This window comes from Malaya genurostris, chromosome 2, assembly GCF_030247185.1.
Source record: "Malaya genurostris strain Urasoe2022 chromosome 2, Malgen_1.1, whole genome shotgun sequence".
NCBI classification, from domain to species: Eukaryota; Metazoa; Arthropoda; class Insecta; order Diptera; family Culicidae; genus Malaya; species Malaya genurostris.
The window spans coordinates 348,580,553-348,594,609 of record NC_080571.1 but is presented as its reverse complement, the minus strand read 5'-3'; the positions used below and the strand labels follow the sequence as shown (position 1 = coordinate 348,594,609).

Below are 14,057 nucleotides of genomic sequence, written 5' to 3'. Positions count from 1 at the left end.
CATCGATTTTAGAGTTTATGGCATTGAGCTTCAACAATCGCATCGGATCATTCTAACGAAATGGATATGTCAATAGATTTAATTGTTCGAAGTTAAAAAAAACCTTCGGCTGAGATGCTCTGTGCCCGAGGGGTGTAAGTAATTTGACCGAATTTTGTTTGGCATAAATTTGTTCGCCATAACTTTTGATTGACATAAACATGTTTGGCATAATGTCATTTGGCAAGTAAATAAAGTGTGGGTCGCTTAGAGTAGTGTTCCAAACACACATTAACACAATGCATTGGTGCATGTCTCAATATTGCCACTCTCGTTTTCACCCCTTGGTGTGAATTGATTAGCTTTGATGGTAAATTGTGTTTGTCAACATCGTAAGGGTTTTGAAAATAATTACATTTCATTTACTAAACTTAATTTTGGACTAAACTTTCTAAATTGTGGAAAAGAACTGACTAGCCTGTGTTATCTGGATGTTCGTGCGAACATGTCGAAGTCGTTGATGCGGTATGGGAGTTAGGGTTGATGTAATTACAAATAGTTCCTGGCTGATGCAACCACGATGTCCGAATATCTGCTGCAATGTCAGCGTTTCGATAATTGGTAACAGAGTAGCTGACATCTCCATGTGTCGAAAACACTGGCGCCTTATTGCTGGCGTCTATATATACGTGCCATATGTTATTCGGGTTCGTCCATAACTATATATTTTCTTTTAGTTTTCAGATGGCTACAACAAAACAATCGAGAAAAAAGTACACGGAAAAAAGGGCTAAAATGATTCAGTGAGATAAGCAGCGGAATATCTTTTCGTAGTGCAAGCACAGACTAACAGACATGACAGTATGAGTAAATTCTTATAAAAATAATTTTTCGTGATGCATTAGTTCCACCTATATTGTACTGCGCGAACTATTTACTATCGGTACACCCCTTGTGTGACGTAAAAGTTTTTCTACTAGTTGGTTTCCCCTCGTTTGTCAACACCGATCAGCTGCTTGCAGGGATGCTTGATTTCATCAAAATTTTTGAAAATGAATCGTCACAATAAATTTTTGGATTACGTTGATAATATATTTAACTTTTTCGCGATGTTGGAAGGTAACCATTTATTTGACTCAACGTAGTTCATCTAGACAGGATTTTTTATTGTGTTGGTAGTTTTCACCCAAAATTAAGTGGCGGCAGACCAGAAGCAAGTAAATATTGTAACAAAACGGGTTCGATTTTGTATTGCGTTGGAGGATGAGAAGTAGGCATAATTCTGTATATAGTTTTGGCAATATGTATTAAATTTGTATCCTGCATGAAATTCGCATGGACGTATACAAATCAATACATTACAGGTAATTCTGCATGAATGGCAACTCTGTTGGTAAATGAAAAAAATAAACACAGTCTAGATGACAGACAGGATGTTTTCGGAAGGGTAACGTGGCGCCATCATGACACATGTGAGTACTGTCCCAAATAAAGGAATATTCGAAATGACCGTTAAAATGATTGAAGAATCTAATTTGAGTGTCCTGTCTGTTAGTCTGTGGTGCAAGCATGCGCTTTTGAATACCGCGATCTACTATAAAAGTATTGTGTCTCAATATGTTTCATATTGTATTAGTGATCTCTATTTGATATTTCACCATACTGTATTGAATTAATACATTAATTTCACGATATTGTGCAACTGCTTCCTAAAGCTTGTCAATTTACCTCTGTTACCCTAGTTTTTATCAATCAATAATGTGATCCTTAAAAAGAAAATAAAACAAAATTTCATAAAACTGTCATTCCCCTCGCATGTATGTATCAATCGTACGTTTCATCAACCACTGGGACGCAAACCATAACGTCACCAAACATTGCCACTTATTAGCAAGTTGACCCCAAGTCATATGACATTCATCTGAGTATACGCAGTACAGAATTTTCATCTAGCTGATTTTGCGAACTCCTTTTGCGAAAAATCGGAAATTATTTTTCCGACCAACTGAATTGAAGCTAAAATTTTCTAAATTTTGCCAGAACAAACAATCCTAAAAGGTGGGAACAATGTCGGAAGTGCAGGATCTAATGTCGTCCCTTCCGGATGATAAAATTGGTAAGTGTAAATATGAACAACATTACTTTTTTCAGAGCTCGAATTCCTAGAAAATCAATAAAATTGTAGTGGTTATTATTGGTGTACCAGAGGGAATATGTTCTTAATAACAATATGATTGATGCTTAGTTAAATTAAACAGCCTATGATAATTCGATCAAAATATTTTTTATCACGTGACTTTTCGTCTGCAGATATGATTGCTGCCACCAGCGTTTTGCAACAACAGGCAGGAGATATTCGTCAGAATAAGCCAAACTGGTCATCTTACATGCAGTCGCAGATGATATCGCAGGAGGATTTTGCATGTGTTGGTAGTTTGGATAAAGATAAGAAGTCGCAGAGTCAGTATTTGCAAGACAACCCAAGTCAGTGTGCCAAGACGTTCCTGAATCTGCTAGCTCACGTCTCCAAGGACCAAACCATTCAATACATTCTGGTGATGATTGACGATCTGCTGCAGGAGGACCGTACCAGAGTGCAGATTTTCCATGATTATGCCAACAGACATAAGGAAAGCGTTTGGGCGCCGTTTCTGAATCTTCTAAATCGGCAGGATGGATTTATTGTGAACATGGCATCTCGAGTCGTCGGGAAGCTTGCGTGCTGGGGTCAAGAACTGATGCCAAAATCCGATCTGCACTTCTATCTGCAGTGGTTAAAGGATCAGCTAACAGTTGCTGTAAGTATGAATGTTATGAGATTTGCTGGTTTATTGGCACTGGTTTTATTCTAACAAAACTAGCTATACTCTTTCGTGATACTAATGTTTCAATAACAAAAAATCCACTCTAACAGGACAAAACTGTAATGAGTGTGACGTTCCCGGCTTTGTAGTGGTTTAAGTGCATGTAGCACTGCTTTTATAACCAACTAATGATTGAATTGTTCGAAAATGCTTAAATTCTTAGAAACAGATCGCTGTGTTTGTGAACAGTTTATTATTTTGAAAGAATGCTCGAAATTGTTGTAAAACTGTTTGTAAAATATTCTTTGAGATAGGCAAAAAAGCTGGTTATCGAGTTTGAAGCTGCAGAAAAGAAACGTGCGGAAGAAGCACTTGCTCTAGCCGCACACCACTACGGCCACGGACATCACGCTCATCACGGGGGAGTCAACGGTGGTGATCATCACAATCATCATCATCATCACCATCACCACCAGATAACCGAAAAGTTCCGTGAGATATCGAGTGCCATCGATGAGCCACGCCAGCGCGTGGAAGGAGAGCCACTGAATGTCTCCCTAACGGTAGTCGATCAGAAATCGTTTCATCTTGTTCTGAAATCCATTTTGCTACAGCTAGTTATGACTATCTACTAGCTATCATCAATATCCTGTTCACGATAAATTTTGTTGTTTGATGTAAAAAGAATCATACCATTTTGTGTTTTGACATTGAAACACTTGTTACTGAATCATTTCCACAAGTTGTTGTTTACTGATAAATCAACGGTTGAACAACTGAAAACGACCCGACTAACTTTAAATAAATTCAAATATCGTTTTGTCTTATGCTCAAACATGATACTCATTTTAAAGTAGAATCACCAGATTCTAACCAATATATTTACGTTTTTCATGGCAACAATAACAATATCATAAATTTAAAGAGCTGATAATCTTGGTGTACATTCATTTCAATTGCTTCTTCAATCATGGATGGAAAAATGGTAGACAGATTTTCATCGAATGCTATCTTCCTATCTAGAACAACGAATACATCCAATCGGTGGGTCGCTGTCTGCAGATGATGCTTCGTGTGGATGAATACAGATTCGCATTTGTCACTGTTGACGGCATCAGTACGTTGATTAGTATTCTGTCATCGCGCGTAAACTTCCAGGTACAATGTTCGAACGGGTTTTAGAAACGTCATTCTGATCACGTTCTGGATCAAACGAACGATTTGATAAAAGTTAAAAGTCATCCCCCCGGCGAATGACCAATTGGTTAAAACCGGGGTTAAATAAACCAATAAAAAAAAAAAAAAAAAAAAAAAAAAAAAAAAGTTAAAAGTAAAGTAAAACATGTCGGTCCAGAACGAAGCAGAATGGTTTTTCGAAAACACAAATTAATAGCGATGAATAAAAATGTAACATGAAAAATAATCATTGCCAGGTCCAATACCAGCTGGTATTTTGCTTGTGGGTTCTGACGTTCAACCCGTTATTGGCGGAGAAGATGAACAAGTTCAACGTGATTCCCATTTTGGCTGACATCTTAAGTGATAGCGCCAAGGAAAAGGTGACCCGTATCATCCTAGCCGTGTTTCGCAACATGATCGAGAAGCCGGAGGATTTACAGGTTGCCAAGGAGCACTGTATTGCGATGGTACAGTGCAAGGTGATGAAACAGTTGCAGATTTTGGAGCAACGTCGGTTCGATGATGAGGACATTTCTGCAGATCTAGAGTTCTTAATCGAGAAGCTGCAAAACTCGGTTCAGGATTTAAGTTCGTTCGATGAGTACGCAACGGAAATCAAGAGTGCTCGGCTGGAATGGTCACCTGTTCATAAGTCGGCTAAATTCTGGCGTGAAAATGCCCAACGTTTGAATGAGAAAAACTATGAATTGTTACGCATTTTGGTACACCTACTGGAAACCTCAAAGGATCCCCTGGTACTGTCAGTTGCAAGCTACGATATTGGTGAATACGTGCGTCATTACCCGAGGGGCAAACAGTAAGTATTTTACGCATCGTATTCGTTTCATCCTTCAAAACTTCAGTTGCATACTCAATAATCAATTTCATTTCTATAGTGTCATTGAGCAACTGGGAGGAAAACAATTGGTCATGCAGTTACTGGCCCACGAAGATCCGAACGTTCGCTACGAAGCATTATTAGCAGTTCAAAAGCTAATGGTTCATAACTGGTAATACAACCTTCTGTCTCTCTATTAGCAGGGAAATAAATCATTCGCTTATTTTCAGGGAATATCTTGGCAAACAACTGGAGAAAGATAACGAAAAGGCTCCTCAATCAGGAGCTACAATCAGCGGAAAGGCTTAATTTGTTGTTCATATAATATAGCTTTGTTATTCTTGTTAATTTTCTGAGCATAAAAGAGTTAAGAAGATTTAATTGTGGATCGACCGGTATAACATTCCCGTCTACTATCAACTTGTCCGTTTCCCGATTTTCATTGATGTATTGTGTAGATGGCCGTCGAGAGAATTCTACGATCGTTTTGATTGGACTATTTGCGTTTTATTAATGATGTATTATTGATCAAATATTGTTAAGATTTATAGTGTAAACTTAGAACTGGAGAATAGTGTCGTATGCCGAGTCATAAATAGCATTCGAAGTGCGCAGCAAATGTATTTTAAGAAATAAATTACAATCGTGTTACGAAACCCTATATGCTAGAATATTGATTTTGTGATCATTTACAACCCGAAATACCATAACCTCGTGTAACAGATCTATATGAGATTCTTTGGATTATTATAACTCCTACGAAATTTTCTTACACTTATTATTCTGGTCAAATGTTGTTGGCAGCAGTTATGTCGTTTTTCATTGATTCCACTCGCTCGGTGCCAGTGTTTTGCCCTGGCAGCCAATCAATGAAACGGTTTTGTAAAGTTTGGTTTGCACGCGTGCTGCTCGGAAAAGAAAACGGATGCAAAATAGTTGCTCGCGATTTGCCCCGAAAGTGCATTTTTTTTCGTGCGGTGCAAATCAATGAAACACAGTGCACCTGTTTTGATTGCCCGACTGCACGAATCGAGCAAAACACTCCACGAGTGTTCTCAATGAAAAACGACATAAGATTCCTCCTTTTTTCTAAATTTATACACTGTCTGTGACAAAAATGGCTGTTTTAATCGATTTTAACGTAGAAACTAATTCGGCACGCCCTGTTCGAAAAATCTCATTCACCACCTGCCTCGCACTTAGCAACGGGGATTTGAGCTAGAGGTGTGCGAAACAGCTCATATTGGTGAGCAGCTCACCAAAATGAATCGATTCGATGTATCAGCTCATTTAGATGGAACTGATGGTTAATTTTGTGATCCGTTTTTCTCGCGCCGTGCGAGGTAAGATTTCTTACTGATAATGTCTCATTCAATCCTTTATGCCCCGTTTACACTTCTGCTGGCTGCCAGCATGCTGGTGTCAGTGTACTGCCTTCTTAGGAAAAAACGTTCAACTGTGGTCCAATGATCCAAAGTATTAGACCAACGAAGGACCACCGTTGAACGTTTTTTTCCTAAGAGGGCAGTACACTGACACCAGCATGCTGGCAGCCAGCAGAAGTGTAAACGGGGCATTAAAGAAGGATAGATGCAGGCATGTTAGAAAACACGAAACTTGGTGCAAACATTTTTTATCGTTTAGAACTCGCTCTTCAAGTGCCGAAGATCCGTTCAACTCGTAGCTTTTTCTCCTCTTCACAATGCGGCGAACTGGGTAGCAAATGAGTGTGCTGGTGAGCTGCGGTTCTTTTAAAAAGAGCTGTGAGCTGTCAGCTTTCCTTGGCTTTATCGCTGCGATAAAAAATTGTCTTTTTCGCATGTGATTCACGAAATGAACGGTATGTTCATGGAAAATAACAATTCGATGCAAAAAAGACTTTCATTTTGTAGTTGACGAGCAGTATTTCACTGATGGGTTTTCGGTTTTGTTTCTATCTATCAGACAATTCATGAGGCACTCATCTTCTGATCTAAATTATTCCCATAGCTCTCAAACGTAATAAACGACCAACTTAATTGTTATGCGAGTTGTTGCGTTGCTATGATAAACTGTGCTCTTGATAGCGCCCCTGTTGCAGTTATAGTGCATCAGAAAAAAAAACAGATTGATTCCTGTGCAGTACTGACATGTGTGTTAAGCTGTGAATAACAACTGCTCTAAGTGACCGCTGTTTGCCATGCCTACCTTTCTTGTCATTGAATATAGAGTCCTGGTATTACATCAATTTTGTGGAATTTAACCTTTCTGTTTCAACAGACTTCTTAGCCGATTATTAGCGTACAAAAACACTATTTGCTACGAAACTTGTTAGTCTGCACTGTGGTTCATCCGCGAAACTCTACGCTAACTGTATTATTGCGCCTTTTTAAATTTTTGGACTTGCAGTTTTTTTTCTTTACTGTGTCACTAACGTGACAGGCTAAGGCCAAGTAAGGGCTCATCTTGCCTGTGTTTTGTTAAACTATTATTTTATCTCGTATTTTAATTTTCGATTGTGTTTTTTTTCATAAAATAGTAAATAATAATAGTAGATTCGGCCTTCTTTAAAAAACAGCAGATATCTATTAACTGTGGTGAAAATATTTTTAAGTTTGAAACGAAAATGGAACGCTTCAAAGTTTAATCTATTTTTGCTCAGTGTAAACGTATTAAGTCTGTTTGAAACTATTATTCGTTGAGTGTGTACGTAACATTTTTTTTTGCAGTGGCGCTGGCCCTCTGACTTCAAATGTCAAACTGTATAAAGTTTCTTCTGCTATTTAGTGTTGGCGCTAATCTAGTTATCGGCCGGTATTTTCTCGTTTTAAACGAAAATATATATTTTATCATTCTTTAAAGCAACAACTAATATTTAGCGGAATGCATGATCAGTAGGGAAAAATACGGAGTGGACAATATTCTTCGTTATACATAGTTTAATCAACATGAAAATCCTTCAACCTAGCTGGGTTCATCACGATGGTATGAAACAAGTTTGAGTGTTAAACTTACAATTAATTTTGGCGATTTGCAGAGAAATCAATTTTTTCCATCGACATCCATCCTGGAGGGGAAAAGTTCGCAACCGGCGGTCAAGGGAACGACTCTGGTCGAGTTGTCATCTGGAACCTGGCACCGGTTGTCAAGGAAGAAGCGGAGAAAAATCCAAACCTGCCAAGGATATTATGTCAGATGGACAATCATTTAGCATGTGTAAACTGTGTGCGTTGGAGCGGCAGCGGAATAATGTTAGCTTCCTGTGCAGATGATAGACTTATAATGATATGGAAAAAATCCACTGGTGGTGGGATTGCTTTTGGATCAACAAAAACAGTTGAACACTGGCGGTGTATTTCGACACTACGGGGTCATGCCGGAGATGTGTTGGATTTAGCATGGTCTCCACAGGACCGATTCATAGCTAGCTCTAGTGTTGATAACACGGTGATAATTTGGGATGCCAAGGAGTTTCCGAGTGTATTGCAGGTGCTGAAAGGGCATACAGGGCTCGTGAAAGGAGTAGCGTGGGATCCGGTTGGAAAATTTGTTGCATCGCAAAGCGATGATAAAACATTGAAAATTTGGAGAACGACAGATTTTAAGCTGTTTAAAACCATCACAGAACCATTCGAAGAGTGTGGAGGAACAACGCACATTCTGCGGTTATCATGGTCTCCGGATGGCCAATATTTAGTGTCGGCCCATGCAATGAATGGCGGAGGTCCTACGGCGCAGATAATCGAACGAGATGGATGGAAATGCGATAAAGACTTTGTAGGTCATCGGAAAGCGGTCACTTGTGTTCGATTTCACAATTCTATTTTGAAGAGAACGGCTCCGAAAACTAACAAATCTCAGCAGTATTGCTGTTTGGCTGTCGGAGCTCGAGATAAAAGCTTGTCTGTTTGGCTAACTGCCTTACAAAGACCTCTGGTGGTGATTCACGATCTCTTTCAAGACTCCATTCTAGATCTCAGCTGGAGTCATAATGGCTATATTTTATTAGCTTGCAGTGGCGACGGACATGTGGCATGTCTCCAATTCAGTGAAGAAGAATTGGGGAAACCTCTCTCTGAAGAGGACAAAAATAGTCTCTACCAGCGAATGTATGGAGAAGATATAACTTTAGGTCTTAATGCTCCATCGGGTAAAGATATGATAATTGAAAATGCGGATTTACTGAACGTTACGCAAAAGTTGACTGTACCATCGTTGGTTCCTCTTCAACAACAATCTCAAGTGGAGAAAACTGCCACCAATAAGGAAACACCCAAAGAAAGTGCTGTTTCTGTTTCCTCATCTGTAAGTCAAGAAGCGCAAAGGCCAATTTTAAAACAAATTGAAACAAAAACTGCCGACGGAAAACGAAGAATCACACCGATGTTTATCCCATTGTCCGATGAGACAGAAGTCACTGCTAGCACGAGTGGGCAGTTTTCCAGCAGCAGTGCAAACAAGAGCAGCATTATTACCATAGAAAAACCACCAGAACCAACGACTTCACAAAGTAGTTCGAAAGGCGAAACAGCAGCAGCTAGTGTAGAAAGTTTAATTGACCAAACCGGTAAGTTGGATATACGATTGAAAAAACGCAAGCCGATAGAACCTCCGCTTCGAACACAGGCTTTTGCGAATATGAAAACTCCTACCAGTCCAGGCAAGGGATCCGATGCCGACACTAGTCAACAGCAGCCGGTAGTTTCTGGCAAAGCTACGCCTCTCCAGGGTACTATAATCAAGGCTATGGGTGATTATCGGATAACGGTTACTAACGGTTCCATCAAAACTGGTTACGGTATGCTATGCCGGGTTGTGGGCAATCTTATTACGGTTCCGCGCAAGGATAAACAAATTTGGGAATCTGTAATAGGTTCACCTGTCGTCAACTACGCTGTGGCAAAGAAGTATGTCGTATTCTGCAGTATGGATGGAAGCATCCGCTACGTGAACATACATACTGGAGCACCGGTACTGCCGATAATAAGCTTAACGAGTCCGGTTGTTCAATGTGCTTTTGTAAGCTATGAAATTTACTGTGTTTGAGATGATAATTTAAATGAAATTATATTTTTCGACAGAGTTCCGATTGCAGACTAGGTGCCGTTATCACTGAGAACTGCACCATGCGAGTGTGGGATTTAGACGATCAAAGTGTATTCCTCAATGGTAGCTGCAAAGATATCATGGGCAATAGTGAGTATCTACGTGTTACCGTGTTACTCAGCGTCATTTGATTCTATATTTCCAGGTTATGCTACTTTACTACACATCTCCGACAATGGGGTCCCTTTCATTATCCTGGCCAATGGGTCATCATTCTCTTATAGCAAAAAGCTGGAGAGTTGGGTAATCACAAATTCTCCGGACCCAGTTATGCGACATGGACTGTTCGGCAGCAAAGTTATTCCTACAGTGCGTAATATAAAATCCTTCCCATTGACTGCGGTCCAGTCGTTTTCCAACTTCCCAGCAATAAATCCGAGAAGTTTTCTGGAGGCGTAAGTCGAAACGAAGAAGTTACCTGTAAATTGGTTTCATCGTTTATCTTTTGTAGGCCGAATACCAGCTGGCAGAATCCAGCAATGCTGGCATTTGTCGAGAATCAAATAAAAATAGCGGAGACGATAAATTCACCGACGGAGATGAGACACTGGTATCTGATGCTAGGTTTTCAACTAGCTCAGCATGGAACAGAGGAAAAAATTCGCCAAGTGCTGGACGACCTGCTAGGAACTTCGTTTGAGATAGACATGGAGGCATCTATTCTTGGTATTCCAAAGTATGACATTGCACAGGAAATTCTTGGCCAGTTGAAAACGCAACCTAGTTGGCAACGGCTCTACATGGACTACACGGACCAGATAAAAATGCGAAAACCGGATGACACAAGTAAGGATACCGCTAGTTAGTACCGTTCTATGTTTGTGATTGAATTGTGTTGCTTCCATCCGGGGAAGCATGAAATGCTTCTCTAAAACGACGTTGTTCAACGTTAAAAGATCTACGAAGAAGATGTTTTTACGGTTCTGGAACTGTCCGAAACGCGCCTAGTCCACCGTGATGTATAAAGCGAAAAAAAAAAGAATTTAGTGTTTTTAAGGCTCAGTTTGGGTTTTTCTTAAAGGGTTGTATTCGTTTGCTTCTGATAAACATTTTATATTCTGTATCATTGTCACTTTAAAACTGACTTTTCTCTTCGTTTCTCGTTTAATGAATGAAAAAATGGTGAGGATAAATTGGTTTGAACCACCCCTGGTTTCTATTTCGTTGCTGGTCGGGATTGCCGTCAATTCTACGATATTATCCGGTTTTTTTCATGTGAATGTCTGTTCGCTAATTTAGCTCAGAGGAATTAAGTTTCAGGTGGTTTAATGGTGATTCCAAGAGTCAAATAATAAAACGTGCTTTCGATACAAGCGTATATTTCTAACTGAGTTATGAAGTCAACCTTCTCTCTTCTCTCTCACTTGAGTTCTAGTTCTTAAGCCAAGGGGTCTACCGAAATGCAATTACACGTGTCATCATTCTGCCCCCGTTGAGTCCACCGGATCAACTGAAGGAAGCAAGCAGATCTTTGTCACCGCTCGCCGGAAATCTCCAGTAGCTGTTTTGATGGTTACAACTCGAACTATACCATCTGCTCCTGGATGCGTTGCTACGATGCGTCCCAGTCGCCATTGGTGTGGCGGCATATTGTCCTCCTTGAGTCAGGCTTCCCAGCAGTACTGCTCTTCAATGACATCCGCCACGAGATAGCATGAACTGTCTGAGCGCAAAGTCGAAAGCTCAGTCTACAATATGTGTGAAGCATACGCCGAACTGTAATGGCAACAGCGCTCGCATGCCTAAATGAATGCTGTCACTGAGACAGTTTGTACTCGCCAGATTGATGAGAGTATTCTATCCGGAGAGTAGTCAAACAGAACGGGCTGTTTGTATCCTGTTTCTTTATGTTAGCTCATTCGCATGAACTGTTACGGCGACATCCTTTGAAAATCGAAGACATCCTTTGATTTTTAGGGAATTACTGTTACGAAGGGCTGTCGCGGCCGGCTGTCTCATCAATTTCTCTTGAAGCAATAAACCGGCTGTTTCTGGAGACGTGCTGTGGTTCATAGTGCGCTCGCACTATTTCGATTGCCTCAATGAAACGGGACTAGTACATACGATTGCGTTGTTGGGATTACCTTTGCAGGAAACATTAGGGTTTCATTACACATTACCATTGTGAAATAAAGAAATTGTTTTAGATTTATATATACTGTCGGCGAGGGCAATGAATTTTAATAACTACATTAAAAGATAAGCACTGAGTTTTGTGTAACGGCTCATATATATGAATTTCTAAAATATTCATCCTTAGTGCTTCCTTCTTATTCCTAAAGAAACAGATACACTTCCATTCATTAATAATACTCCGAAAATGTCTTATTCACCCTTATCCTGAATAATGACGTTTGATTTTTGGATCGAATCGTAGCTACTTTTCACAACTATTCAATTATTTAGTGTATTTAACGTTACTCCACCAATTGTCGGCACACTTTGGTACCCGTGCCTCACCGATTTCGTTGAAACTATAGAATATGATACTCTTAACCCAAATAAGATGTTTGGTGCACTTTGAATAGTTTTCGACCATAAAATTGAATGAGCAACTTTTATGTTTATATGTGAACATGTGCTTTCAGATTTTCGATAAAAGTGTTTTAAAAAGAAATATATGATGAAACCATCATTTATCCCAAAAGCATCAAATTTTTTGGTTTACCCCAAACTTTGTTACAAATTTAGTATTCTCAATTGTTCTTTTTCACATAGGAATCAATCAACTAATAGCTTAAATTTATTTAAAATAGCTTAAATTTAGTTGTTCATTTAACATTCACATAGGTTTTGCAGCAGTTGAAGGAATGAGAATATAAAAACGTTGAGTTCTTAATTTGTTACTACCTTTGAAAACCGATCTTCAATAAACCTCTTTTGTTTTCATAAATATCACAAAACTAGAAAAATAAGTTTATAATTTTGTTATATGGAATTCAGTGCCTATTAATATAGCTTCATTGCGGCTGAAATTGACTTTCCCTTTGCTCTCATTGCAAGTTTCTATGTACTCCCCGGACCTTGTAATTGAGCTCTTTTTCGTTGAGGTGGTAGATCTTTTAATACCATCTACACAAATACAGGGTCCGCAACCATGAAGTTGATTGGGGGAGCCCTCAGATAAAAAGTAGTTCAACAGATGGTTGTTTATGTGAAGAAAAGTTCAGAAGAAATTTTCAAATCGCAAATCATTTAATTAAAAGCCTTCCATTTAGTTTCATCCATATCCAACTTCTTGTTTCGAAATTAAGAGATGATCAGTACCAAAACTGGGAATTTAAAAATTTAATTTTTGAATTTTAAATAAATGAAAGCCAAATTCGTGTCATATACTTCTGTTTCTCCTAGGATAACTAAAACAATGAGTTTCTTAGGGCCGGAAATGACTGCTACAATATTATTATTATTATTATTATTATTATTATTATTATTATTATTATTATTATTATTATTATTAATATTATTAGTATTATTAGTATTATTATTATTATTATTATTATTATTATTATTATTATTATTATTATTATTATTATTATTATTATTATTATTATTATTATTATTATTATTATTATTATTATTATTATTATTATTATTATTATTATTATTATTATTATTATTGTTATTATTATTATTATTATTATTATTATTATTATTCTTATTATTATTATTATTATTATTATTATTATTATTATTATTATTATTATTATTATTATTATTATTATTATTATGATTATTATTATTATAATTTTTATTATATCTTTTATTTATTCCCGGTTTCAAACTTAATTGTTCACCGGGGATTTACACCTACATTTTTCAGTACATAATTTCTTTTCAGAAAGAAAACTGTTTAATATGTGCAATGAACTCGGCTCTCAGAATGTTTCACTATTTAGTTACAATATTTATAGTTCCAAACGTTTGATTTTTTTTTAAATGCAGACACAAGCTACTAAGCCAATTCGACTTTAGAAAATTTTCGACATTATTAGACTTGTAACTGCGGAAGTCGGATCCGAATTAAATTCAATAGTTCGCTTTGCTATTCACGAACAACTTTCCTTTTCCGTGAGAGCCTACTCAAACAGAAAACCAAAAATGTGTACGAGAATTGTAGCAAGCGCATATAAACTGGATGTGCTGTTTGAAATTTCAATGCACCGCATCTT

General features: G+C 38.1%; 2 protein-coding genes across 3 annotated transcripts; both read left to right on the top strand.

Moving 5' to 3' along the window:
- Window positions 1–1,876: 1,876 nt before the first annotated feature.
- On the top strand, window positions 1,877–5,471 carry LOC131432066 (V-type proton ATPase subunit H). 2 transcript variants are annotated; one of them, XM_058598117.1, is made up of 7 exons: window positions 1,877–2,095; window positions 2,290–2,777; window positions 3,098–3,346; window positions 3,807–3,941; window positions 4,217–4,779; window positions 4,859–4,972; window positions 5,031–5,471. In XM_058598117.1, the coding sequence occupies exons 1-7, from the start codon at window positions 2,047–2,049 to the stop codon at window positions 5,107–5,109; spliced, it is 1,677 nt and encodes a 558-aa protein (XP_058454100.1). In that variant the 5' UTR covers window positions 1,877–2,046; the 3' UTR covers window positions 5,110–5,471. The 2 variants fall into 2 exon arrangements, with proteins under 2 accessions (XP_058454100.1, XP_058454099.1); XM_058598116.1 differs by lacking the exon at window positions 3,098–3,346 and having other exon boundaries at window positions 1,879–2,095.
- A 2,082-nt stretch (window positions 5,472–7,553) lies between these two features.
- Window positions 7,554–10,800, top strand: LOC131432065 (protein HIRA homolog). The gene is made up of 5 exons (XM_058598114.1): window positions 7,554–7,764; window positions 7,817–9,798; window positions 9,861–9,975; window positions 10,031–10,280; window positions 10,337–10,800. The coding sequence occupies exons 1-5, from the start codon at window positions 7,728–7,730 to the stop codon at window positions 10,689–10,691; spliced, it is 2,739 nt and encodes a 912-aa protein (XP_058454097.1). The 5' UTR covers window positions 7,554–7,727; the 3' UTR covers window positions 10,692–10,800.
- Window positions 10,801–14,057: the final 3,257 nt, after the last annotated feature.